This window comes from Meriones unguiculatus, chromosome 4 (genome assembly GCF_030254825.1).
Source record: "Meriones unguiculatus strain TT.TT164.6M chromosome 4, Bangor_MerUng_6.1, whole genome shotgun sequence".
Classification (NCBI taxonomy): domain Eukaryota; kingdom Metazoa; phylum Chordata; class Mammalia; order Rodentia; family Muridae; genus Meriones; species Meriones unguiculatus.
The window spans coordinates 95,681,838-95,706,070 of NC_083352.1; the positions used below are offsets into that span (position 1 = coordinate 95,681,838).

At 48.2% G+C, this 24,233-nt stretch overlaps 1 protein-coding gene and 2 non-coding genes across 5 annotated transcripts; 1 reads left to right on the plus strand and 2 right to left on the minus strand.

Annotated features, from left to right (window-relative positions):
* Positions 1-10,928: 10,928 nt before the first annotated feature.
* Positions 10,929-11,069, minus strand: LOC132653894 (U4 spliceosomal RNA). Its single transcript, XR_009591719.1, has one exon. It is a non-coding gene; the product is annotated as a U4 spliceosomal RNA (small nuclear RNA).
* A 557-nt stretch (positions 11,070-11,626) lies between these two features.
* LOC132653895 (U4 spliceosomal RNA) lies at positions 11,627-11,767 on the minus strand. The gene has a single exon (XR_009591720.1). It is a non-coding gene; the product is annotated as a U4 spliceosomal RNA (small nuclear RNA).
* A 4,796-nt stretch (positions 11,768-16,563) lies between these two features.
* On the plus strand, positions 16,564-22,723 carry Sirt4 (sirtuin 4). 3 transcript variants are annotated; one of them, XM_060382557.1, is made up of 6 exons: positions 16,604-16,644; positions 17,539-17,611; positions 18,111-18,602; positions 20,392-20,686; positions 20,969-21,164; positions 22,272-22,723. In XM_060382557.1, exons 3-5 carry the CDS (start codon positions 18,112-18,114, stop codon positions 21,113-21,115), a joined length of 933 nt encoding a protein of 310 aa, XP_060238540.1. In that variant the 5' UTR covers positions 16,604-16,644; positions 17,539-17,611; position 18,111; the 3' UTR covers positions 21,116-21,164; positions 22,272-22,723. The 3 variants fall into 3 exon arrangements, with proteins under 3 accessions (XP_021487479.1, XP_060238540.1, XP_060238539.1); XM_021631804.2 differs by lacking the exon at positions 17,539-17,611 and having other exon boundaries at positions 16,564-16,644; positions 20,952-21,164; XM_060382556.1 differs by lacking the exon at positions 16,604-16,644 and having other exon boundaries at positions 17,558-17,611; positions 20,952-21,164.
* The last annotated feature ends 1,510 nt before the right edge of the window (positions 22,724-24,233 follow it).

Consider the following 24,233-nt stretch of genomic DNA (forward strand, 5'->3'; position numbering starts at 1 on the left):
ACATCTGGGATAAAACCCAAACTCTTTTCAGGGTTTGACCTCGCTCGGATCTAGTTCTTATCTAGTCTCTCCCTGGAACTGTGGTCATATTGAACTAATATATAGGGTGACCCCATTGAAGAATTCTGCTATCTGATAGGAAAGTATCATGAGATGTTAAGACATTGCTTTGGCTCTGTTTTGTTGTTGTTGTTTTTTTTTTTGTTTTGTTGTTTTGTTTTTGTTTTTGTTTTTTTGAGACAGGGTTTCTCCGTGTAGCCTTGGCTATCCTGGACTCACTTTGTAGATCAGGCTGGCCTTCAACTCCCAGTGATCCACCTGCCTGGGAATCACAGACATGAGCCACCGAACCCTTTGCTGGAGCCAAACAGGCTTCCTCCTTTCTGATGTCTCTCACACACAGCAAGCCATTTCTACAGTTCTGCAACAACCTACCACACACTTAGCAGCTTACAGTCATAGGATCCGTGGCCGCAACTTCTGCTGCTCGGGAGCCCTGACACAGGGTATGTGACCTCTGCTGAGTGTCCCAGCTGGCTGAGCTGTAGGTACTGGTTGACCACATCCTCATCTGAAGGTTCCCCTTGGGGGATATCTGTTTCCGGGATCTCTTGTGGGACTCAGAAACTGTTTTGCTCTGGGCACATCGTGGGTACATCAGTGTCCTATTGTAAAAGGACACTGTTGACTTCTGAAGGCTTCAGGGGTGGATTGATCAAGAGCCAAAGCAACAGTGGGCCAGCCTGGTCTGCAAAGCGAGTCCAGAATAAGCCAAAGCTACACAGAGAAACCCTGCTCTCTCTCTCTCTCTCTCTCTCTCTCTCTCTCTCTCACACACACACACACACACACACACACACACACAGCCAAAGCAATGTCGTACCTCATACCCTCTCTCATGATACTCTCCCATCAAATAGCAGAATTCTTCAGTGGGGTCACCCTACCTATGTATTAGTTCAATAGGACCACAGTTCCAGGTTTATATCCTTTTCTTGTTTTGTTTTTGGTGGCACTGAATCTAACGTCATCACGCATGGTACAAAAGTGCTCTATGGGCTGGAGAGATGGCTCAGAGGTTAAGAACACTGGCTAGTCTTCCAAAAGTGCTCTGTGGCTGAGCTGTCCCATAGCTGTAGCCCTGTCCCAGTTTTGTGTCTTACTGCTTCACCCCAGAAACCTAGCTCTAACTTAGGGCCTTCAAAGCTTTGGGCATTCTCTTCACAGATCTTGCATGGCTGTTCATGTCCTGTCCTTCCCACCTAGATATTGGCCCTCCAGACTCTGGTCTGTGTCCCTCATGTGACATGACCTCCTTATCCCGTCTTATTGCACTTGCTTTCACCATCTGACATTATGTCCTGTATTTATTTGTTTACTTGTTTATTTGGATTTTTAATTTTTTATTTACTTGGTTTTTTGAGACAGAGTTTCTCTTTGTGTAGCCCTGGTTGTCCTGGAACTCTCTCTGTAGACCAGGCTGGTCCTGAGCTCACAGAGCCTGCCTCTTCGAGGAAGAGGAAGAGGAGAAAGGAAGGGTGGGGAGGTGCTGGCTCCGCTCCTGCCACCTGTGCATCCTTACCCACGCGAGCATCAAGTTTCTCATCTCATCAGCTTTCCTGAGCAGTGGGAGTGAGGTCCGGCAGGGCTGGGACTCAGCGGCTGTGTGGTTGTGAACATCCCCGCCTCATTTGCGCTAACCGTAGAGATTTAAAAAGGCTGTCCCAGCTGGGGATACAACTCAGAGAGAGTTCTTGCCGAGCACACGGAGCCCCTGGGTTTGACCCCCGGCATCACACATAAACCAGGCGTGATGGTACAGACCTGTAGCCTTAGCACTTAACGTGGTGAAGGCAGGAGGATCAGAAGTTCAAGGTCACCGTTCCGTACACAATTAGAGCCCACATAGAAACAAGCAAACACCCAGAGAGGCAGCTCAGAAGCTAAGAGCACTGGCCGCTCATCTCCCTGAGCTTGACTTCCAGCACCCACAAGGTGGCTCGCAGCCATCTAAGTGTCCAGTTTCAGAGGGTCCAAGGCCTTCTTCTGATCTCTGAGCACCACAGTACTCGCATAGTACACAGATATGCCTGCAGGTAAGACATATGTATGCATGAAAAAAATCAGCCAACGAATAAGTTAACACATAAAGCTGTTAGAGGTTTTATGCCCTTTGTTCTGTGGGGGGAGCTTCTTGAGATAGCCTCTCTATGTACAGGCAATCCTCCTGCCTCAGCTTTTCAAGTGCCTAGAAAAGCTAGACAGTTGATGCTTGCCTAGTTACTGTGCTTTAAAGCTTCTATATATATAAAAAAAAAAAATTCAGGAGGTCTCTGTCTTGCTTGTTTGGGAACTAACCGGCATAGAGAAGAGCTCTGGAGTCTAGTATTTTTTCCAGGCATTTTTAAGCACAGTGTAAGTTGGTGAAAACTTCTCTGGTGACAATTAACTCAATTCTGTGTGCACAATAAGCTTAAAATGTGACTACATCAAAACTCTTTGTAAGGGCTGGAGAGATAGCTCAGTGGTTAAGAGCACTGGGTGCTTTCCCAGAGGACCTGGGTTCAATTCCCAGCACCCACATGGCAGCTCACAACTGTCTGTAACTCCCGTTCCAGGGGATCTGACACCCTCACACAGACATACAAAACATATATATATATTTCTATTTTATGTGCATTGCATGTACCTATATATATAAACTCTTTGTAAAGTGTATGTGACATCATCCATAAAGATGGGCTCTATAGATCGACAAGCTCATGAAAAGGGTGTGAGGAAGACCCAATGTAGTCTAGGCCACACAGATAGCATAAAGCTCGCCAGGCTGTTAAGCATGTCTGTTCTCAGCCCTCTGGGTGGATAACAGGTTAGCCATCCCTTCCTTTGAAGAAAAAAAAAAAAAAAAAAGCCTGTGGAGGAACTTTAATTCAGAACATGGCTGTTCTGGCATCACATCCAAAGACCTTCTAGGTCTATGTGATCTGGCTGGAATATCATGCCTTTAATCCAGGAGACAGAGGCAAGCAGATCTCTGAGTTCAAGGCCAGCCTGGCATAGAGCAAGTTTCAGGTAAAGAAAAGCTTAAGTCCAGACACAGTGGTATACAACTTTAATCTCAGCACTCCGGAGACAGAGGCATTCCGACCTCTTGAGTTCCGGTCAGTTCGATTGGGTCAGCGAGTTGAGGGGCAGTGCAGTGGAGTTGACTTTGTGGTAGTTAGTTCATGGAATTCAGAAGCAGTTTTACAGGGAGAGTTCTACAGAGACAGGTTGAAGAGAAAACAAGCTAGACACAAGTGAAGACAGAACAAGCCAGAGAAAAAGGAGACAGAAGATTAGAAGAGATTGCTAGAGTTAGTTTGAGCCAGAACAGCCAAGTTGAACCAGCCTGCCAGAGTTCAGAAAGAACTAGAAGGGGTGAGCTTATTCAGAAGCTCAGAGGCTGAAAACATTCAAGGCCTAGGTTAGTATGTAAGGAGGCTAGAAGCTTCCAGGACTAGGCCTAGGTTAGTAAATGGAGGCAGTAAGCCATGAGACAATACTTCAGGAAGAATTATTAGAGGAAGAGGGATGGAGAGTGGGACCAGAAGGAGATGAGGGAGGAGGCTACAACCAGGATACAAAATTAATACATTGTAAAAAAAAAGTCAGAATAATAAAAAGAAAATTTGTGATTCAATACTTTTTGTGAGTATATGAATGGAAAAACATACTCATTGGTTACATAATACTCTGATATTTTATTCTATATGCAACAATTTTTGTTCCAGATTAATTTCAAATGAATAACTTTTACACAAACCTTTGTGTTTAACATTCCTGGTTCCTCTAGTCCTTATCTGTGAGCCCAAGGACTTCCATGCCTCCCACAGGCAGGGCCTGTCACGTCCAGTCTATACCTGGTTTACATCCTGGGAAACTGAGGCTCATAAATAAAATCACCTGCCCAAGGCCACATAGCTGACAAGTGGAAGAGCTGTGCCAGAGCCCAGGGCTGTCTCACAGGGGACACTTGGAAAGGACTTGGCTCCCCCTGAAACCCTGGTCTATATCAATTGTCCCACTTTAACCCTGAGGACACCAGAACAGTCTCCATAACTCTTCATGACCTCTGACCTCAGCAGAAGATCTGAGGCCTGTGCCTCCTCCCTGTCTCCCTACTTCTTTCTACATTACCTCAAGTCTCAGGCAGTGGCTGGGTCTGAATCCAGAGCCTAGAACATATAAAGAATGCACACTACCACTGAGCTAGAGCCCAGCCCAGAGGAACTTAACTCCCCCCAGAGGTAAAGGCGCCTGGCTGCGTAGTTGCTAAAACCCTGCTAGAATCCAGCTTGGTGAGTCCCTCTCCTCCTTCAGTCCACAATTTGCCTACCCTCTCCTCCAGGAAGCCTGTGACTACAGGAGAACATGCCCAACAGCGCCCCAGCCGCCATGCCCACAGCACAACCCATGACAAAGCCCATCTTCACGAGGCTGAAGCAGCTGGGCTGGACCACCCTTAGGCACCCATGGCCTTAGACACCCATGGCCACCGGCATCTCGTTCACAGCCGCGATCGCTGAGCTCTACGTCTCAGACCCAAAGCTAGGCGAGGACTTGAATTCTTGGCTCCACAGTTTTACCCTTGTGCCAGACACTCCTCAGGCAAGCTCGTTCCCTACGTTATCCTGTTTAATACCCACAAAACCTGAGCTCTGGAGGCACGTTATCGTTCATGACCTGGGAACCTTATTATACAGATCTATTTACCCAGGCCCAGGCCCCAGACACTCTGATTTAGTTGGTCTGGAATGTAGTTCTGTATATTAGGATTTTTTTTCCCCTCCTCCTCCTCCTCTTCTGTGTATCAGGATTAAAAAAAAGAAAGAAAAGAAAAAGAAAAAGCTCTGTGGGCAATTGGCAGACAGGGTAGAGGCCAATGGCCTCTGACAGAATCACTCACCCCTTTTATAGCCATGGGCACCAAGACACAGGGACACAAATTGTGTGGCCTAGGGCCACAGAGCTAGTGAATAATGAAGCCAGACTGGAACACAGAAAGTCAGACTTCAAAGTGTGTTGGGGGCAGTGGTCGGAATCAACTGGTCTCCTTAATTCCTTCAGTGACAGAGGCGGTGGGGCTCTGTGCAGCTCTGTTCTCAGACAGACTCAGGCCCCTCCGGCACGGGATATTTTTAACCTAGGAGCTGGTGGTTCTTGCAAACATCCTGCAGAGACTTAAACACTGAGCAAATTGTTTGGGGGCTGGTGGGCCCTTTCTGTGCTGAGGTAGCCTTGGAGCCGATCCCTTTCCATTCCCTGGAGCCAGTCAGTGGGTCCAAGCAAGCTCTGAAGACGGTGTGGGAGGCGGGGTGTGTGTCTGATGAGAGTTCCATGCCGAGGGTAGGGGAGAGGGTCAGTTTGGAGTGGGTTCAGATTCCTCCTCCCCTCAGAGGCAAGGATTACGTCATCCAATCTAGCCTTCCCCCCCTGCTCCCAGCCCAGAAAAGAGCTGGAGGGCAGACACCAGATCTTAACTGCACAGCCAGCGGTATGGGTACAAATTCGCTTTCTTGCCTCTTCCACTATCAGGAAGGCACTACAGCTACAGAATGCTTCCAGATACACTTCAGCCCTTCTCCAGAGCAGTCAGAGGTGTGAGGGCTCACACCTGAGATTCCAGCACTTGGCAGGTTGAGGCAGGAGGATCAGGAGTTCAAGGCCAGCTTGGACTACATAGTAAGACCCTGTGTTAAAAAATATATATATAAATAAAAAAGGACATGTGTGTGTGCATGTGCTGTGTGTCTCATCTCTACTCATGGCTTTTGGGCCAAAGGCATCAGCAAGTCAAATCAGAAGTACCCCTTAAAATAAAAAATATACATGGTCCTTAAAGTGTCCATCTCACTTCCTTCCCCACAAGGAAGCAGGGTACAGTGTGTATACATGAAATCCCAGCACTTGGGAGATGGGTGTAAGAGTTCAAGGCCATCTTCAGTTACACAGAGAGTTCAAAGCTAGCCTAGGCTACCTAAAACTGTCAGAGAGAAAAAGAAAGAAAGTCAGACTGATTCACAAGAATGATGTAGCCACGAGGATATTCTCTGTAGCATTGCTCACAAAATTCCCAATGGGCAACCAAAACAACCGCCAACAGAATGGATCAACCTTGGCAGGATACAGCCACAGAGGAAGAAAGCCAGACTGGTTGCTGACATGGAAAATATGTCCGAGATACAGTGTTTGGTGGAAAGAGAATGGAAATTGTAAAACAACATGTACAAGCCAACCATAGGCAGGTGTGGAAATGTTTATCACACACAGTGCTGGCGGGAGGGAGGGGAACCACAAGAAGATCTCTGTGAGTCCCAGGCGGGCCAAAACTATACAGCGAAACCCATAGAGTCTTGAAATGATTGAGGGATGGAGCGGAGGGGGGGGGGGATCGGGTTTGTTTTCTCTGCCAGTTAAAAAATTAAAAGGCAGGAAAAACTGAAGCATTAACAGTAGCAGTAGGGACAGCTCAAACAGCACAAACAGAATGGGCAGCTAGGGAAGACACCTGACAGGGGGTGAGGGGACACACACACAGGTTTGTTTTTTTTTTTTCCTGTGCAAAGCAGAGTGGGGGGACCTCGGAAGCCGAAAACACCAGTCTCCTCTGGTGGGACTTTTAAGGCCCCTGAAGCTTCTCCCTATTTCAGGGTTCCTGAGTTGGAAGAAAGCAAGGATGATTTCCCCAGACTGTTGTGTGACGCGTCCTGATCTGTCCTTGTGGAGACCAGTCATTTCCCCTGCTGATGGAAATAAAAGCTTTTGTCTCATTGAGGAAGAAGCATCTTGGAACTTTGGCCCCTCTCTCCACCCTTCTTTCTAACAAGGAATCCATCCAACTCCTAGTCTCCTGTTTGGAAAACAAAACTGAACCAGAGAGAGAGAAGCCAAACAGAGAAGCCAGCCAATATGGCCCATACCTGCAATCCCACAACTTGAGCGAGAGACTCCAGTTCAAGGCTATCCAGGGCCACATAGCAAGAGCCTCTCTCAAAAGCCACATAAAAGAGCTTTCCCGTCAGACCATGTGGCTTTCGGGGGTGGGGTGGGGAAAGCAGCTGGGCTCAGTGGCACTCCTCACCTGTAGCTCCAGCATAGAGGCTGGTCTTTTCGGGTAAGCAGCTGGAAGAGGCTATATGTTGCCTGATTACAACATTCAAAAGTTGTCCGTTCTCTTCATCTTGTGCGGAGACTTTGAGGTGACATGTTCCCCGTTCCCATATGCTGGCTCATTTTCTGTCAATTTGACACAAGCTAGAGTCATCTGAGAGGAGGAAACTGCGATTGAGGAAATGTCTCCATAAGATCGCGCTGTGTGCAAGCCTGTAGGGCATTTTCTTAATCCGTGATTGATGGAGGGCCCGGCCCGTTGTGGGTGGTACCATCCCTGGACTGGTGGTCTTGAGTTCTTTAAGGCGGAGCGAGCCATGGGGAGCAAGCCAGTGAGCAGCACCCCTCGATGGCCTCTGCCTCAGCTCCTGCCTCCAGGTTCCTGCCCTGACTTCCTTTGATGACGGACAGTGATGTGGAAGTGTGAGCATAATAACCCCTTTCCTCCCGAGCTTGCTTTCGGTCATGGTGTTTCATCAGAGCAATCGTAGCCCTGACTAAGACAGGTGCCAGGAAAAGCCTTACACCTCTCCTACAAAGAATAAGTGGAAGGTCGGCCGGCTGCGCTGAAATACCTGTGAGGTGGATGAATACAGCAAAGTCAGTCTGTTGAGAGTGCCTTCAGACGTTTGTGGTGCTGGAGTCCTGTGTCCACTTTGACAGACTTTGCTGTGGCAAGTGTTGTCTGTTGTCTTCAGCCAACCAGAAGACAAGCAACTGTGCATGAGTTAATAAAGAGACAGGAAATGAGGGGGAAGATACCTGTCTTAGCTAACCCACAACCTGGTTTATTTTAATTAATTAATTAATTTTATTAATTAGTTTATTCATTTTGTATCCCAGCTGTAGCCCCTTCCCTCAGCCCCTCCCAATCCCACCCTCCACAGCCTGCTCTTATGGAGGCATTTTCTTAATTGGGGTTCCCTCCTCTCAGCTCTAGCCTGTGTCCTGTTGATATAATAGTAGACAGCACAGTGGGGAAGGGAAAACATTACAAAAACCCCACAAAACAGCAACAAGATCAAAAAAGCAACCCCCCCCAAACCAAAACCTAGATAATGTCCTGTACAAAATAATATAATATAAAATGAAATCGCATTGTTTGGGGTGTTCTGTTCTAGATATAAACAATTTGGAATTCTCAGTCTTCTACAGCATAACCCAAACTTCTCTAAAAAGTAGTAAATTAAGCCCGGTGTGCCAGCGTGAGACGATGGGTCAGCGTCCTCAGAATGACCGAGTGGGATGGAGACAGCCACGCCAGCGGAGGCAGAGACCCCGGACTTTGAGCTCTTTGGAAAACGGAGCAGTGATGTCACACAGCACGGAGCACTACACTTCTCTTCAGGATTACATCGCAGTGGAAGAGTCCCCTGCTCCGCTCCACAAAGCAGGACGGTATGCAAAGCCCCAGCACTTCCCTAACTCCACGCCTTTGAGATCACCCACCTGGAAAAACAAACAAACAAACAAACAAACAAACAAACAAGCCCTGTGCAGGTCCCGGGTGTTTGCCATCATCAACTGTGGCCTCGGGGAAGATTCAAGAGGCGTCGGATGAGCCCGGACAGGAAGCTGCAGGCTGTGAGTGTGCTCGCGCCATCTGGCTGCTGTGCCGCATCAGAACCTCACTTGGCGGAGCTCGTCAAGTGCCCATCAAGAGGAGCGGGAGGCCAAGTCTAACCGCTCATTTCCCAGCAGCTGCCAAGTAAACTGTGTGTCCTTTAGGACAAGTAAAAAAAAAAAAAAAAAAGAAAACAAAAAAGTGTGTGCACATCTGTAACTTCGGTACTTGGGGAGGCTGAGGAGGCTGTGTAGTCAGACCCTGTGTGGAAAGGATTTTATCTTTTCTACTTTTTTTAAAAAATATTTTCTTTATTTATTTCTTTTTGGTTTTTGGAGACAGGGTTTCCCGGTGCAGCCTTGTCTGTTCGCTTTGTAGACCAGGCTGGCCTCTAACTCACAGAGATCCTCCTGCCTCTGCCTCACCCGGTGCACCTCACAGGCGTGCACCACTGCGCCTGGCTCAAAAGAAAAAAAAAAAAGTTCTGCCCTTGAATACTAGCCCTCAGCCTCCTTGACCCCTTTAACTAAAAATATTGTGTATTTGTTTACTGATTTTTTTTGTTTCCCCTTAAGTTATGGACCCCAAACAAAAACATTTTACCTGGGTCCTTCAAAGGTATTGCATATTCCTCTCGGAGGTGGTTTTACAACTATTCTCCACAAGCAGAGTTCTTGTCCTGGATATATGTGTGTATGTAACGCACACACACGCACACACGGGCACACACATGGAGACAGCTCTCACCAAGCAGACCTCCTGAAAGTCACTTTGTAGACTTGTCCTCACAGAGATCGCTTTGGCCAGTGCTGGGATGAAAGGCGTGGGTGGGACCTCAGTGCCAGTCTTATGTGTATATTTTAATTATATAAACATCTTCAGCAGGCCTGAGGCTAGAGCCCAGGGTCTCATGCATGCTAAGCAAGTGCTCTACCGCTGAGATACAGCCTCAGCCCTCTTTACTATGATTACTAATTTCGTCTATTATTAGTTTTGGTTTCTTTGTATGTTATGTAAATGCTTTTGGGTTAATCCCAAGTGCGGGGTTTTAGTTGGGCTATAGTTTGTCCAGGCCTGTTAATTGCCTGTTAATAATCACGTGGGGCGTGATCTTTGCCAGCTGGTAAGGGCCTTCCCCTTGCCACACAGAGAGGTCATGGTCTAGGACTCAGTATGATAAGGATGAGGCCTAGAAAGAGACTGCGTAGCATTGGGAGGCGTTCGGTGGAGTCCGGAGACGGTGTGGCAGTTTGGAAGAGAGAAACACTTCGGGGCGCAGCAGCAAAGAGGAGCTGCTGGCTGTGTCTGAGGTTGACGGAGACTGCTAAAGAGCCCAGAAAGAACTCCTTGACCCTAACTGGCAGGGAGAAGTTAAGGGATCTGGGACCCCTCTCCCCAGTCTCCTTTTCTCTCTTCTACTTAAGGTTGGGGGGTTGGTGGAAGGAGGTAGAGGCCTAAACACCCTAAAAAGTAGCGCTTATAAAAGCGCCACCAGTGGCTTTCCGCTACAGGTTTGCGTGCGCATGTGTCATGGCTCATGGTGGAAGTCAAAGGACAGTCAGCTGGAGGCTCTTTCTTCCTCCACGGGTTCCGGGGTCAAAGACAGGTCGTTAGGCTTGCCTAGCAACCGCTACTGGCTCCTCTTCCAGAGGCCCTGAGTTCAATTCCCAGTAACCACGTGGTGGCTCAACCATTTGTAAAGTGATCTAATGCACATACATGCAGGCAGAGCACTCCATACATAATAAATAAATCTTAAAAAGAAATAAGCTGCTGCTCAGAGTGCTGTACACCTTTAACCCCAACTCTCGGGAGGCAGAGGCAGGGGTATCTGGGAGTTCAAGGCCAGCCTGGTCTACAGAGTTGAGTTCCAGACCAACCAGGGATGCATACTGAAGTCCTGTCAAGTTTTTTGTTTTGTTTTAAACTTAGGTTTCAGTGTCCCAGAGCTGCAAACACTCCAATAGACGCAAATAGCCCAACGCGTCGTGTTCGTGAAGTTCTGTACTTTAAGATAAAAATTTAAAGCGTGTTAAGTGCTGCTGTGTCAGGATTGCCCGGGCTGGCTTTGACCCTTGAGAACCTTTTGTTGGGAGACAGCTGAGACCTAGAAAACTCCTCTGCACGGCCCCACTTTGCTTGAGAATCTAAACCTGTTCAAAAGCAAGAAAAGGAAGAACAAGAGTCTCACTTTTAAACCAGAATTATTCAGTCTCCGTAGAGACTGTCAAAAATTGCCAATGCCGACTATATTTCAAGTCGTCACGGCGGGGTATTGGGAAAAGTTTTCAATTAGCAATAATCGCGCCTCGGATAAACCTCATTGGCTACGATACTGCCACTGCGCAAAGCTGAAGAACGACGGGGCCCGCTCAGCCTCCCATGGCTAGCGACGCCCATCACAGTCACGGTGAGCTCCCGCCCGCCCCGCGACGGGAACCCGGCGCGTCGCTTCCATCCCGGTCGACCGCGTGGACGGACCCCTCCCGGTGGGCCATCCCGCGCCCGGACGTGCGTGTTTTTTGCCAACAACGCGGCGGCCGCTTGGGATTCTGGGGACTCGTATGCAAATGAGGCTGACGTCATCGCGCCGGCGCCGGTGGCGAACGGCTCCGCGGCGGGGGGACACGGGTAAGCCCGAGGGGTAGGTAACCTGGGAAGATGAGGTCGGGAGTGGCTTAGGGGGGCGCCGGTCTAGTCCTAGGGAGGCAGAGAGGCAGGAGGATCGCCGCGAGTGGGAGCGGAGGCGTCAGTAAACGCCAACGCGCCGCACGTTCAAGTTAAAAGACTGGAAGGCACTCGGCGAGCGGAAGCCGTTAACAGAAACAGAAGCGGCTGGAGCCGAAGCAGGACCTCAGCAGGAAAAGAAGCAGAACAAGATGTTTTTCTTTTGAAACCGCGATTGTTCAGTCTCCGTAGAGACTGTCAAAAATTGCCAATGCCGACTGTATTGCAAGTCGTCACGGCGGGGTATTGGGAAAAGTTTTCAATTAGCAATAATCGCGCCTCGGATAAACCTCATTGGCTACGATACTGCCACTGCGCAAAGCTGGAGAACATCGGTCCGGGCGCGTCGCCCCCACGAAGCGGAGGTCCCGTTTCAGAAACGGCGGTTTTCGGGTCGGCGGGAAAAGCCCTCGATTCCTGTTAGGCTTAAGATCGCACCACCGAAGGCTCCCTCCTGGTGCTCTCTGTGGGCGGCGTAGGAGGGAGATTTCTGGGTTCGTTAAGTGGGTCTGCGGGGAGGGACGGTGAAGCGATGCATTGTGGGATCGGACATGCTAATAGACTCAGTTCAGCGGGCACCAGGAGCGATTGGAGAGAACGGTGCTCGTTTGGGTCAACGTTGCCAACTTTTCCAAGGAGGCTTTCTTGTTTATGATTCTATACACAATAAAGTATGTGTGTAACATCTATATGACGGCGTACAGATTAAACTATCTTAAGGGTAAATTCAGTGTGGTTGACTATATTCTCATTCATCTCCAGAACCTTCTCATCTTCCCAAACTCTGTAGGCAGTAAGCTCTGAGCTTCCTACCTAGCCACTTTTCATGCCAGCCCGTGGCAGACGCTCTCGCTCTAGGCACTTCACATAACTGAAAACAAGCAGCGTGTGTTTCATTGCTGTAAGATTTTTTTTTTATTTATTACAATTTATTCACTTTGTGTCCCAGCTGTAAACCCCTCCCTCATACCCTTTCAGTCCTCCCCTCCCTCCCTCTTCTCCCAGGCACCTTCCCCAGTCCACTGATAGGTGAGGTCTTCCTCCCCTTTCATCTGATCCTAGTCTATCAGGTCTCATCAGGACTGTCCGCTTTATCTTCCTCTGTAGCATAGTAAGGCCACCCTTCCCCTTCCCCCGCTCAGGAGGAGGAAGAATTCTTTTTAAACTAGGTGTGTTGAGACATACCACTAATCCTAGTACTTGTCAGAGGCCAGCAAAAACTACAGAAGGACCCTGTCTACAAAAGAGAAAGAAAGGAAAGAAGGGAAGAAGGGAAGGAAAAAGGAAAGAAGGAAGAGAGAGAGAAAGAAAAAAGAAAGAAGCAGAAAGAAAGAAAAAATGAAGCAGAAAAAGAGGGAGAGAGAAAGAAAGGATTTATTGTCAAAATTCCTTTATGTGTATGAGTGTTTTACTTGCCCATATATGCCTCATGTCAATGCCTGATACCCGTGGAAGTCAGAAGTGGGCATCACATCCTCTGGAACTGGAGTTACACCGGTCTATGAGCTACCATACCGGTACTGGGAACCCAACCGAGGTCTTCTGCAAAAGAAGCCAGTAAGCCAGTAACTGCGGAGCCATCCCTCTCCAGTTCCTTACTGTAACGTTTTCCGACTCATCCACCTTGTAGCACGTATTGGTACTTAATGCCTTTTTATGGCTCAATAATATTCCATCTAATGGAATTTTATTTACCATTTCATTCTTCAGTTAGCAGTAAATGGTGCCGTAGGTGAAATCCACCGGCTGTACACACCTTTGGTCTAATACAAATAATGCTGCTGTTGCTGCACAGGTATCAGTTTCAGTTTTTCTGTTTTCAGTTATTATTATTATTTTTGTTTATGTTTGTGTGTATCTGTGTAGGTCAGAGGACAGCTTGTGGGAGGTGGTTCTCGCCTTCCACCATGTGGGTCCCAGGGACTGAATTCAGGTGGGACTTGGAGGCAGTCACCCTTACCCACAGCTCCATCTCACCAGCCTATGCCTTGTCTTCAGTTGTTTGGGGTATATACTAGCAGTGGAATTGCTGGCTCATGTGGAAATTCTATGTTTAATTCTAAGTGAAGATTTTTGTTTGTTTGTTTTGAGGCAGGGTCTCTCTGTGTAGCCCTGGTTGGCATGTAATTTGCTATGTATACCAGGCTGGCTTCAAACTCACAGAGATCCTACCTCCTCTGGCTCCCAGTGCTGAAGATCAAAGGCCTCCAAAGCCAACCCCCACCCCCTTTTGTGGTATAAGAAATTAAACCCAAGGTTTGTACATGGTGGGCTTCCTAACTATTCTGTGGAAATACTTTAATGCTGAGGAGAGAGGCTAAAAGGCTTTGTTACCCAGAACTGGTGGTGCACACCTTTAATACCAGCACAGGCAGAAGCAGAGGCAGAGGCAGATGGATCTCTGTGAGTTTGAGTTCAAGGCCAGCCTAGTCCACAAAGTGAGTTCCAGGACAGCCAGGGCTACACAGAGAAACCCCGTCTCAAACAAACAAAATAACAAAAACCCACCACCACCACCAACAACAACAAAATGCCCTCCTGGCATGAGGCTTAGTAGCAGAGGGCTCAGGGAGCATGCTTCAGGCCCTGAGTTCAATTTCAAGTATCTCAAAAGAAATTAAACAGAAAATCGAAAGGCAGTGAGATGGCTCCATGGGTAAAGCAGCCTGCTGCCGAGCCAACTTTGAGCCCTGGCCCCACATAGTAGAAGGAGAAAAGCAGCTCTCGCTAGTTGTCCTCATCATCAGTAAACACACATGTAATAGAAGCCTGTGAAAATATTAAAAGAGTGGCACTTTTGTCCCCTTCAGGTTCATTATGAGAATTTTAAAGCTGAAGGCCTTTTAGGCCAGTTAGGAAACTGTTTTTTCAGTTTCCTAACTGGAATGAACATCAGTGATAGAGCTCTATCTTTCTGTGCTTCTTTTTTTTTTTTATAAACACATTGTTACCATTTTTTTTTATTATGTATACAATGTTCTGCCTTCATGCACACCTGAACACCAGAAGGACACCAGATTTCATTATAGATGGTTGTGAGCCACCGTGTGGTTGCTGGGAATTGAACTCCGGACCTCTGGAAGAGCAAGCAGTGCTCTTAACCTCTGAGTTATCTCTCCAGCCCACCTTTCTGTGCTTCTAAGTCCCAAAGCCTCCTGTTCTGGAGCTGAGATTATAGTTTATTTCACTGGAAGGAGAAGTCACCTTTGGAGAGTAGAAACAGCAGAAAACACCCAATTTCCTTTCCTAGCTTCCTTCCCTAGCTACCACCCAATCCGCTATTGAATAGGGAAAGGGTCCTTAGGCAGGTAGCAAAGTCCCTGCCACTTCACAGTCTACCATACACACACACACACACACACACACACTGTCTGATGTCTGATTTAATGTTATAGAGTGGCAGATTTTGCTGGCTTTACTTCAGGAACAGCAACAATATGAGCAAACAGATTCCAAGTCCTCTCTTTAAACCAGTGACATTAGAATTCTGAACCAGGCACAGTAGCCTGGACAGCTGCAAGCTGGAAGCCAGCCTGGGTCCAGAGTGAGTTCTAAGCCAGCCTGGGCTATGGAGAAACACTATAAAAACAACCAACCAAACTAAACCAAAGAACAACTACAACAACAAAAAACAAATAACAACAAGAAATTACCAAAGCAAAGCAAAAATTTGGGAGTGAGACCCAGGCATTGTATTGTTTATTTCATAAAAACATAAGAAATAACGTTGGAGAGCTGAGCTGGGAAGGTGCACACCAGCAATCCCATTTCTCTCTGCTCTCTTTTGTGCAGCAATGTGGGTGCTTTTATCCAAACTCATTTTCTCCTGCTTGAGGAGCAACTGAGCCTCAGAGCCTCCAGCAGTCATAATCCATTTTGTTTCTTAGAATAGAAAAAATCGTGTGTGCATGTGGGGCAAGGAACATCTTTGTGGTTGGTGCCCTCCTTCCACCTCTATGTGGGTCCCAGAAATCAAAATGAGGCTGTTTACCTGCCAAGACACCTGGCAGGCCCCCATTCATATTTAACTCATAGCAGGGAATTTAATTGCTTTGCAGTGGAAGAGAGCATGCGTCCTGAAGAGGAAAATGAGTCAATTCTGTCAATCTTGGTGGCTCACACCTTTAGTTAATCACAGTTCCAGGGAGGCAGAGGCAAAGGCAAAGAAATTTCTATGAGTTCCAAGCCAGGTAAGGCTACATAGAGAGACCCTGTCTCAACAAGACAAAACAAAAACAGAAAGAAAGAAGGAAGGGGAAAAAAAACAACCCAACTCTTTATTAGTAAGCATGTCAGAGTACACAGAGAAACTCTGTCTTGAAAAACAAAACAAAAGGGTCTTTGGGGTGGGAGTGCGGAGTTGGAGAGATAGCTCATTGCTTAACAGCATTACTGTTCCTGCACAGGACTAGGATTCCATCCCTAGCACCCACATGGCAGTTCACAACCAGCTGTCACTCAAGTTCAAGCCCTCTTCTGGCTTTCATGAGCTTCTGGATGCATGTAGGCACAAGAGTCCACACATAATTAAAAAAAAAAAATAATTTTTTTTTAAACCGACTTTAAAAAGCATCTTTGGTGAGAAGTGCCCGCTAAAATGAACTCAGGCCTGCCCAAGGTTAGGCAAACACTGAGCTATAGGCCCAACCCTTTACAGTATTCACCGAATTTCCCAGGCTGGCCTTGAACTCCTGATTCTTCCGCCTCAGCCTCCTGAGTAGCAGAGATTATAGGCCTGTGCTACCAGTGAAAGAGTTTCTTTAAGACAGCGAATTCCTAAATCAGGGCTGTTTTGGGTGATATTTTGCACGCAGGACACCATTTCTTTGCGGGTCAGGGTGGCACTAGCCCGTAATGCCAGCAGTTGTGAGGTGGAGCCAAGAGGATCAGGAATTTGGAGTCAGACTAGGCTACGTGAGACACCGTCTCAGCAAACAACACAACTCAGAAAAACAAAACAAACTAAAAACCCCAAAAGGCAATCATTGGTTCCGACGTCAGCAGCACACCCGGAACCTTAACTGAGTTGACCAGGAAAGACAGGCGGAAGTCGGTGGAGGAGCGTGGTAGGACCTTAAAGTGGGAGACCGTAGAATTCTGGGACTTGTAGTTTCCTTCCAATTATATCAGCTTCATGGACTACACTTCCCAAGATGCAGACGTTTCAAGCTAGTCCCACTGTTGGGTGAGGATTGTGGAAGGTAAGTGTTCTGATCCAGCTTAGGTTTCCAGCTGAGCATTTTTACAGGGGATTCCATTTGTCCTCTTTGTTCTCGAAGGAACATGGGGAATTTGTCCCAGCAAAACCCTACTGTTTGTTTAGCTGTTCACCTGTAGTTGTGGAATGTCACGGAGAAAGCAAGGTCTTGATCTCCTGTGTTAAGAAGCCACGCCTACAACGTGTGTCTGTCGCTACGTAATTTCTGCATTATATCAAAGAACAAGTCAAAGTCTTGTTTTCACAACTAGGAAACCTGACAGGCAAGCGTGTGTGTGTGTGTGTGTTGTCTTTTTCTGTGACCAAATAGCAGAATTTACAACGCAGAGTAAACATGAGATGGGGGAAATGAAGGAATTTAGGGTGTGTATGTGAAGACACAAATAAAATCAAAAGCCTGAAAAATCAGAGCAACGCCGTGAAAGCCTCCGAAATTCGGCTGGAGCATAGCTCGCTGAAAGAGTGGTTGATGACCTAGCATCCTCACGGCTCAGGGTTTGACCCCCAGCGCCATGTGGAAAAAAACAAAACAAAACAAAAAACAAAACCCTGACATATTAGAATGCAACTATACCATGGAGAAATAAGATTATTTCGGTTTAGTTAGGTGTGCCTTGTAATCCTTGGCCTGGGCTACAAACAAAACAGTATCTTAAAAAAAAAAAAAATCTGATTTAAAGTAGGGTTAGCCTTTGAGGGATAATATTAATAAAAATATAGATAAATATTACTATAACATGTTTTCACATGTAACATGTGAAAATGGGTTATTAAAGTTTGTTTTTTAAATATTTAAATTTTTTTTCAATTAAATTTTACGTGTTGGGTTTTTTTTACCTTCACATACATATATTTGTGTACCACTTTTTTTTCCCAGTGTTTGCAGAGGCCAGAAGAGGCTGTCTGTCTGATCACCTGAACTGGAGTTACAAATGGTTGTTAGACACCATGTATGAGCTGGGAATTGAACCCAGGTCCTCTTGAAGAGCAGCCAGTTCTCTCTCTTTTTAGATTTGTTTATTATTTATACAGCATTCTGCCTGTGCACCAGATCTCAATATAGACGGTTATGAGCCACCGTGTGGTTGCTGGGAATTGAACTCAAGGACCTTTGGGAGAACAGCCAGTGCTCTTAACCCCTGAGCCATCTCTTCAGTCCTGTAACATCCTATAACTGACTTCCTACACTTAGCATTTCCTCCTTAACTCCACCTCTGTCTTTCTGATTCTTTTGAGTATAGCCCAGGCTGGCCTCTGGTTCTCTTGTTAGCTGAGGATAGATAGCCTTAAGCTCCTGATGGTCCTCCTATCTCCCAAGTGCTGCAGCTTCAGGAATGAGCCACCATGGCAGATTTTCATAGCTGAATGGAATTCCCCTGGGTATTCGCCGGTGGTCCACTTGCTTTGTAAAACCCAGCTTCTCAGAACCACGGATTTCTTTTTCTCTAGAATGGGAATGAGTGGATTGACTTTCAGGACAAAGGGCCGTTGGAATACCCACCTAAGCCGGCCGTGGTCGCATGGATCCACCGGGTTATTTGTGCCGCCCAGCCCTCCTTTGGACCCTGAGAAGATCAAAGAGCTACAGCGCTTCATCACCCTTTCCAAGAAACTTCTAGTGATGACCGGCGCAGGAATCTCCACCGAGTCTGGAATCCCAGACTACAGGTCAGAAAAGGTGGGACTTTACGCCCGCACTGACCGGAGACCCATCCAGCACATGGATTTCATAAGCAGCGCTCCGGTCCGCCAGCGGTACTGGGCCAGAAACTTCGTGGGCTGGCCTCAGTTCTCCTCTCACCAACCCAACCCAGCACACCGGGCCCTGAGCAACTGGGAGAAACTTGGGAAGCTACACTGGTTGGTGACACAGAATGTGGACGCTTTGCACTCCAAGGCGGGGAACCAGCGGCTGACAGAGCTCCACGGATGCATGCACAGGTGCGGGCGGGTACGGGGTTCGGCCGTAAGGGGACGTTGGTTCCCCAGGTCAAGGGGCCGGTGGCTGCCTTGACCAGGGTTGTCTTAGATCCAGAGGAAAGGCTTCCCGGGCAAGTTGATGACTTTGGAGTTAGACCTAGTGAACTGAGGGAGGAAGTAGGGACAGGAACAGGGAACAGAGCAAGCCAGGAAAGGATGCTTTCGGGCAGGCACCTGCCTTGGTGCAGTGTGCGCATGTGCAAAGCTCTAGGTTCAGTTTCCCAGCAGCGGGAAGAATACTGTGTGAGTGGGGCCGGCCCACAGTGACCTGTTCACTGCTTTGGGGTTATCTCACCTGTGCAGAAAAGCCACCAAGAGGATGGTGGATAGCTTTGTTCACCCTGAGTTTGGGGTGGAAACAATTATTTCACCAAAAGTGAAGAAAGCTGTTCTGTTAGTTAGCCATCTCCAGTCCCGCCTTGGCCCAGCATCGCTGTTGGAGGATTAAACCCCTAATATGCTTGCTGCCCTCTCCTATATTTTTTTTCCCGGTTTTTTGAGACAGGGTTTCTCTGTGTAGCCCTGGCTGTCCTGGAACTCACTTTGTGAGACCACAGAGATCGGTCTGCTTCTGCCACCTGAGTGCTGGAATTGAAGGCGTTCACCACCTCCCAGCCCTTGCTTTATTCTTTGTGTATTTATATTGAGACAGTATGATTGAGGCCAGTAGGTGGACCAGACTGGCCTCGAACACACAGAGATCCCCCCACCTCTGCCTACTGAGCAGAATGCTGGGATTAAAGCACCACCATTACTCCCTCCCCCCCCCCTTTTTTTTTGAGAACGGGCCTCTGGCTGCCTTGGAATTGGTTTTGTGGCTACGGATGACCTTGGCCCTTTGTGTTTGTGTATATTAGGGTGCATGTGCCTGTGTGTTTGTGGGAGACCAGAGTATCCTCCTTAGTTGTCTCCACCAGCTCTGGAGTCCCAGGCATCCTCCTGCTTCTGCCCCTCAGAGTTGAAGTGATAGGCCTTTCCTTTTACACGGATGCTGGGGCCTGAACTTTGGTTCACCTGTGCCCAGCAAGCAGCCTTCCAAGTCAGCCATCTTCTCAGACCCAGCCCTGAATTTCTGGTCCTCCTGCCCCCACCTCCTGACTGCTGGGATCCAACCCAGGGCTTTGTGCGCACTAGGCAGGAACTCCAGCAAACTAACTGCATCCCCACTGTTCAGAAAGTGTCTTTACAGGGCGTGGCTGTGGCAGCTCCTGTAGTAGGTGGACAGAACAAGCGCCGAGGGTTAGGGTTTGAGCTGAGGAAATGAGTGGAGGGCATACCTTGACGCCCTAAGGACAAAACCATGCCAGCAAAATAGCAGATACACTGGCAAAGTGCAAACGGAGCAGATAAACGCCAGTCTGTACACTGCTGTTGTAGGGCAGTGCTTCTTAACCTTCCTAACGCCGTGGACTTTAATACAGTTCATGTTGTGGTGACCCCACCCATAAAACTACTTCCATTGCCACTTCATGGCTGTAATTTCGCTACCGTTACGGATCGTATTGTAAATGTTTTCTGACTGTCTTAGGCAACCAAAGGGGCCTCAACCTACAGGTTGAGAACCACCGTTCTAGGAGGTTGCAAAGGGATGAAAAGTGTTCTCTTTGGGTGTCCTGAAATGGGGCGGGGCTGGGGCTGGGCGCCAGGAAAAGAAGGTGACTGTTTTTCCTGGTGGCGGGGGTGCTGAAAGTGGTCGGGTTGCTCTGGTACCTCCCAGGAACTATACTCAGCAGATCTCATTTGGTTTTAGAGTCCTGTGCCTGGACTGTGGGGAGCAGACTCCCCGCAGGGCACTGCAGGACCGCTTCCGGGCGCTGAACCCCCGCTGGAGCGCTGAGGCGCAGGGCGTGGCCCCCGACGGCGACGTGTTCCTCACGGAGGAGCAGGTTCGGAGCTTTCGGGTCCCGTCCTGTGAACGATGCGGCGGCCCTCTGAAACCAGATGTCGTTTTCTTTGGGGACACAGTGAAGCGAGACAAGGTTGACTTTGTGCACCAGCGCGTGAAAGAAGCTGACTCCCTGCTGGTGGTGGGATCGTCCTTGCAGGTACGGGATCCCGTCAGGGCCTCGGCTCCTCGCTCGCTGTGTGTGGGTGCGCGTGTGTGACTGTGTAGGTCAGAGGACGACTTGTGGGGGCCAGTTCTGTCGGTTCTTACCTTTCCCCGATCATCTGGCATGGTGGTGGCGAGCATCTTTACTGCGGAGCTCTCGGGGCCCCTCAGCTCCTTTTCATCTCTTTCTGAGGGTGTGGGGTGGTTCTCTTCCTGGATCGAGAGCCGTCACTCTGTCACTCTGCCTTCTGTCTGGCCAGGTGTTCTCTGGTTACAGGTTCATTCTCACAGCCCGAGAGAAGCAGCTCCCCATCGCCATCCTGAACATCGGACCGACACGGTCGGACGACTTGGCCTGCCTCAAGCTGGACTTCCGCTGTGGGGAGCTGCTGCCTTTAATAGACCCGCAGTGACTGCGGTCTGACGTTCAGAGGCTGGAAACGGACATTGTTTTTTGAGTCCTGCTGCTAAAGGTAAATAAAAGCCTTTTCAGATGAAAGGGTCTATCTAGCCAGGTGTGGCTCAGAAGGCCATGGAGAGACAGGGGCCTGGTGCTCAAGGACAATCTCAGCTACTTGGTGCATTCTAGGCTAAATCAGGCCACAGGCATGACACCCTAACTCCAAACAACAAAAAATGTTTTTTGATGATGACAGATTGAGCTTCCTACTAGACCAAGAGACAAGTTGACAAAAGAGACAGTTCTAGACTTAACATAGGACCACTTTTTAATTAATTAAACTCTTTTTTAACACAGTAGATGGGATTTTTGTTGTTATTTATTCATTTTTGTTTTGTTTTTTTGAGACAGGGTTTCTCAGTGTAGCCATGTCTGTCCTGGAACTCACTCTGTAGACCAAGCTGTCCTCAAACTCACAGAGGTCTGCCTGTCTCTGCCTCCTGAGTGCTGGGATTAAAGGCATGCACCACCACCTCCTTAAAGGCATTTATTGCTGTTTATGGTCCAATAATATTCCATTGTTGTTTTTGGGTTACTTTATTTTTTTTCTTTTTCTTTTCTGAGAAAGGGTTTCACTATGTATCTGTAGATGTCCCGGAACTCCCTATGTAGACCAGACTGACCTCAGACTGAGATCCGCTTGCCTCTGTCCCTTGAGTGTTGGGTTTAAGTCAGTCACACCACACCTGGCTGTCTGTGTAACGGCATTTTCACGAGTTCTATTTAGTTTTGTGTGCATGCTTGTTTGTGTGGATGCACAGGCGTCATGGCACGTGTGTCCAGGCCAGAGAACAATTTACAGGAGTCCGTTTTCTCCTTCTACCGTGTAGGTTCTGGAATTGAACTCATGTCCTCAGGGTAGCAGCAAGCACCTCTACCCGCAGAGCCACCTTACTGGCCTTGGGTTTGTTCATTCATTTGTTCGTTTCTTAGAGAGGGTCTGTATGTAACCCTGGCTGGCCTCAGATCCGCTCACCTCTGCCTCCAGAGTGCTGCTGGGATGGAAAGCGTGTGCAGCCATGCCCGCTCCGCCTAGTGTTTTTAATGAGAAGGCTGAAGCTTCTCCCTCCCCATTTCCAGTTTATTTATCTTGGCCTTAGCTTGTTTTATTTCTTTTCAGATCCCTGGTGATTCTTCCCTTTCCCCTCAAACGAATGGAAGCTTACTGACTGCGCCCGACAGGCTGCGGCAGAGCAGCGTCTCCCACGGCTGCGCCCTCCTGTTCACAGACCCACTCGCCGTGCAGCCCCAGGGCCATTGAGAGCTGCTGCTCCCTCTCCCCCCAGGAAAGGCTTTTTCAAAGCTGCTGCTCTGGGTGGCTAGCTGTGTCGCCTTCCTTATCATATCAGCAGGAGGAAGAAACCGCTGGGAAGTACCGGAAGCCAGAATGGTCTGTGGAGGGCTGACCTTGAAACCTCACTGATCCAGGGAATAACCAGGAGGGCATTTATAATTCACTTATAATTCCAAATGGTTGTGTCTGACTGAAGAAGCACTTTGATATTTTTGACAGCGTGAGCGATAACAAAAATGGTTTTTTATTAAGCAAATAAATTATTTTTCAGTAGCGTACCAAGTGTGTGGACTGTGTAAGAAGAAAGGGGGCTTTACGCTCCTGTGCTGTAAGGATTTCTACTTGATGTTAGCTTCCCAAAGGTGACACCTACCTTGAGTGTGGTTTGTAGAGAGAACAGTTAATTCCCTGTGGGTTCTTCAGCTGACTTGTTTGATCAGCCTCATGACTGATACTTGCAGGCATATTTTTTTTCTTTTCTTTCTTCTTTCTCCTTCTTTCTTTCTTTTTTTTTTTTTTCTTGGTTTTTCGACACAGTTTCTCTGTGTAGCCCAGGCTGTCCTGAGACACACAGAGGTCTGTGCTGGGATTAAAGGCGTGCATCACCACTGCCCTGGTGAGGAATACTTTCTTATACAGCCCGTGCCCACCTGCCTATGGGTGACACCACCCACAGTGGGCTGGGCCCCCCTGCATCTATCAAGAAAATGCTCAAGCCCACAAAAAGCCCACAGGCCACTATGATGGCGGCAATCCTTCAGAGGCAGTTTTCCCTTTCCAGGTGTGTCAAGCTGACAATCAAGGTTTACCATGGGGCTGGGGAGATGGCTCAGCAGTTAAAGGCACTTTCTGTTCTCCCAGATGACTGGGGTTCAATTCTCAGCATTCCACATGGTGGCTGGCCAAATGCCCCAAACGCCTGTGCTTTCGGCCATTTTTCATGTATCCTCCCCACTAGCGCTCCAGCACCTCCTTTTCCTACTCCTCACCTCTTACCAGCATAAAACCTTGTAGTGGGCGAGTTGAAATCCGTCGTCTTCGTGCTCAAGCTCCCATTACCCTTCCAGCCAGACTCTGGACAGACACAAGCCACTACCGGCCGCTACACTACGCCTGCGCAGGAGGCTCCAGCCTCAGGCGGGGCCTGAGCTATGGGGTGGGAGGGGTGGAGTGGAGGACTAGGTTCTCTAAATGAGAGACCGAAAGCCACGTGACCTCAAACCAGCCAATCATATATCTTACTCCGAAATCAGGTTGATTAGGGAATCACAGATTAACCTGGCTGTACCTACTGGGTCACGTGATATAGAAAGGTCTAGAAGACCTTTTTGGTCTGTTTGTTGCAAAAAAAAGTTTCTTAGCCTGTGGCGTGAGCTAAGACACTGTAAGGATGCAACGGCCACCATGATGTCCTGCCTTCAAATCATCTACCGTCAGTCCCGTTTGGTTTCCTATATCCCTCAGAGGTGCTTTGGGGTTGGTTCAGGGCTAAGTTGTAGCCTTTAGTGTCCAAGTGACTCTGCTTCTCTTCTCTCCTTTCTGTCTTTGTCTTTCCTCCCCTCCCCACCCCTTCTCTTCCCTCCACTCCAGTCCTTTTCCCTGCCTCATCTCTCCTCTCCCCATCCCCATTCCTCCCCCCCATCCCCCCCAGCTTCCCATGACTCTCACACTGGCTTCTAATTCACCGTGTAGCTGAGGACGACCCGAGGCTTCTCAGTGCCAGGGCTACAAGTGTGCACTCATGCCCAGTTTTATTCAGTATTGGGAATCGAACAAGGGCCGCTTGCA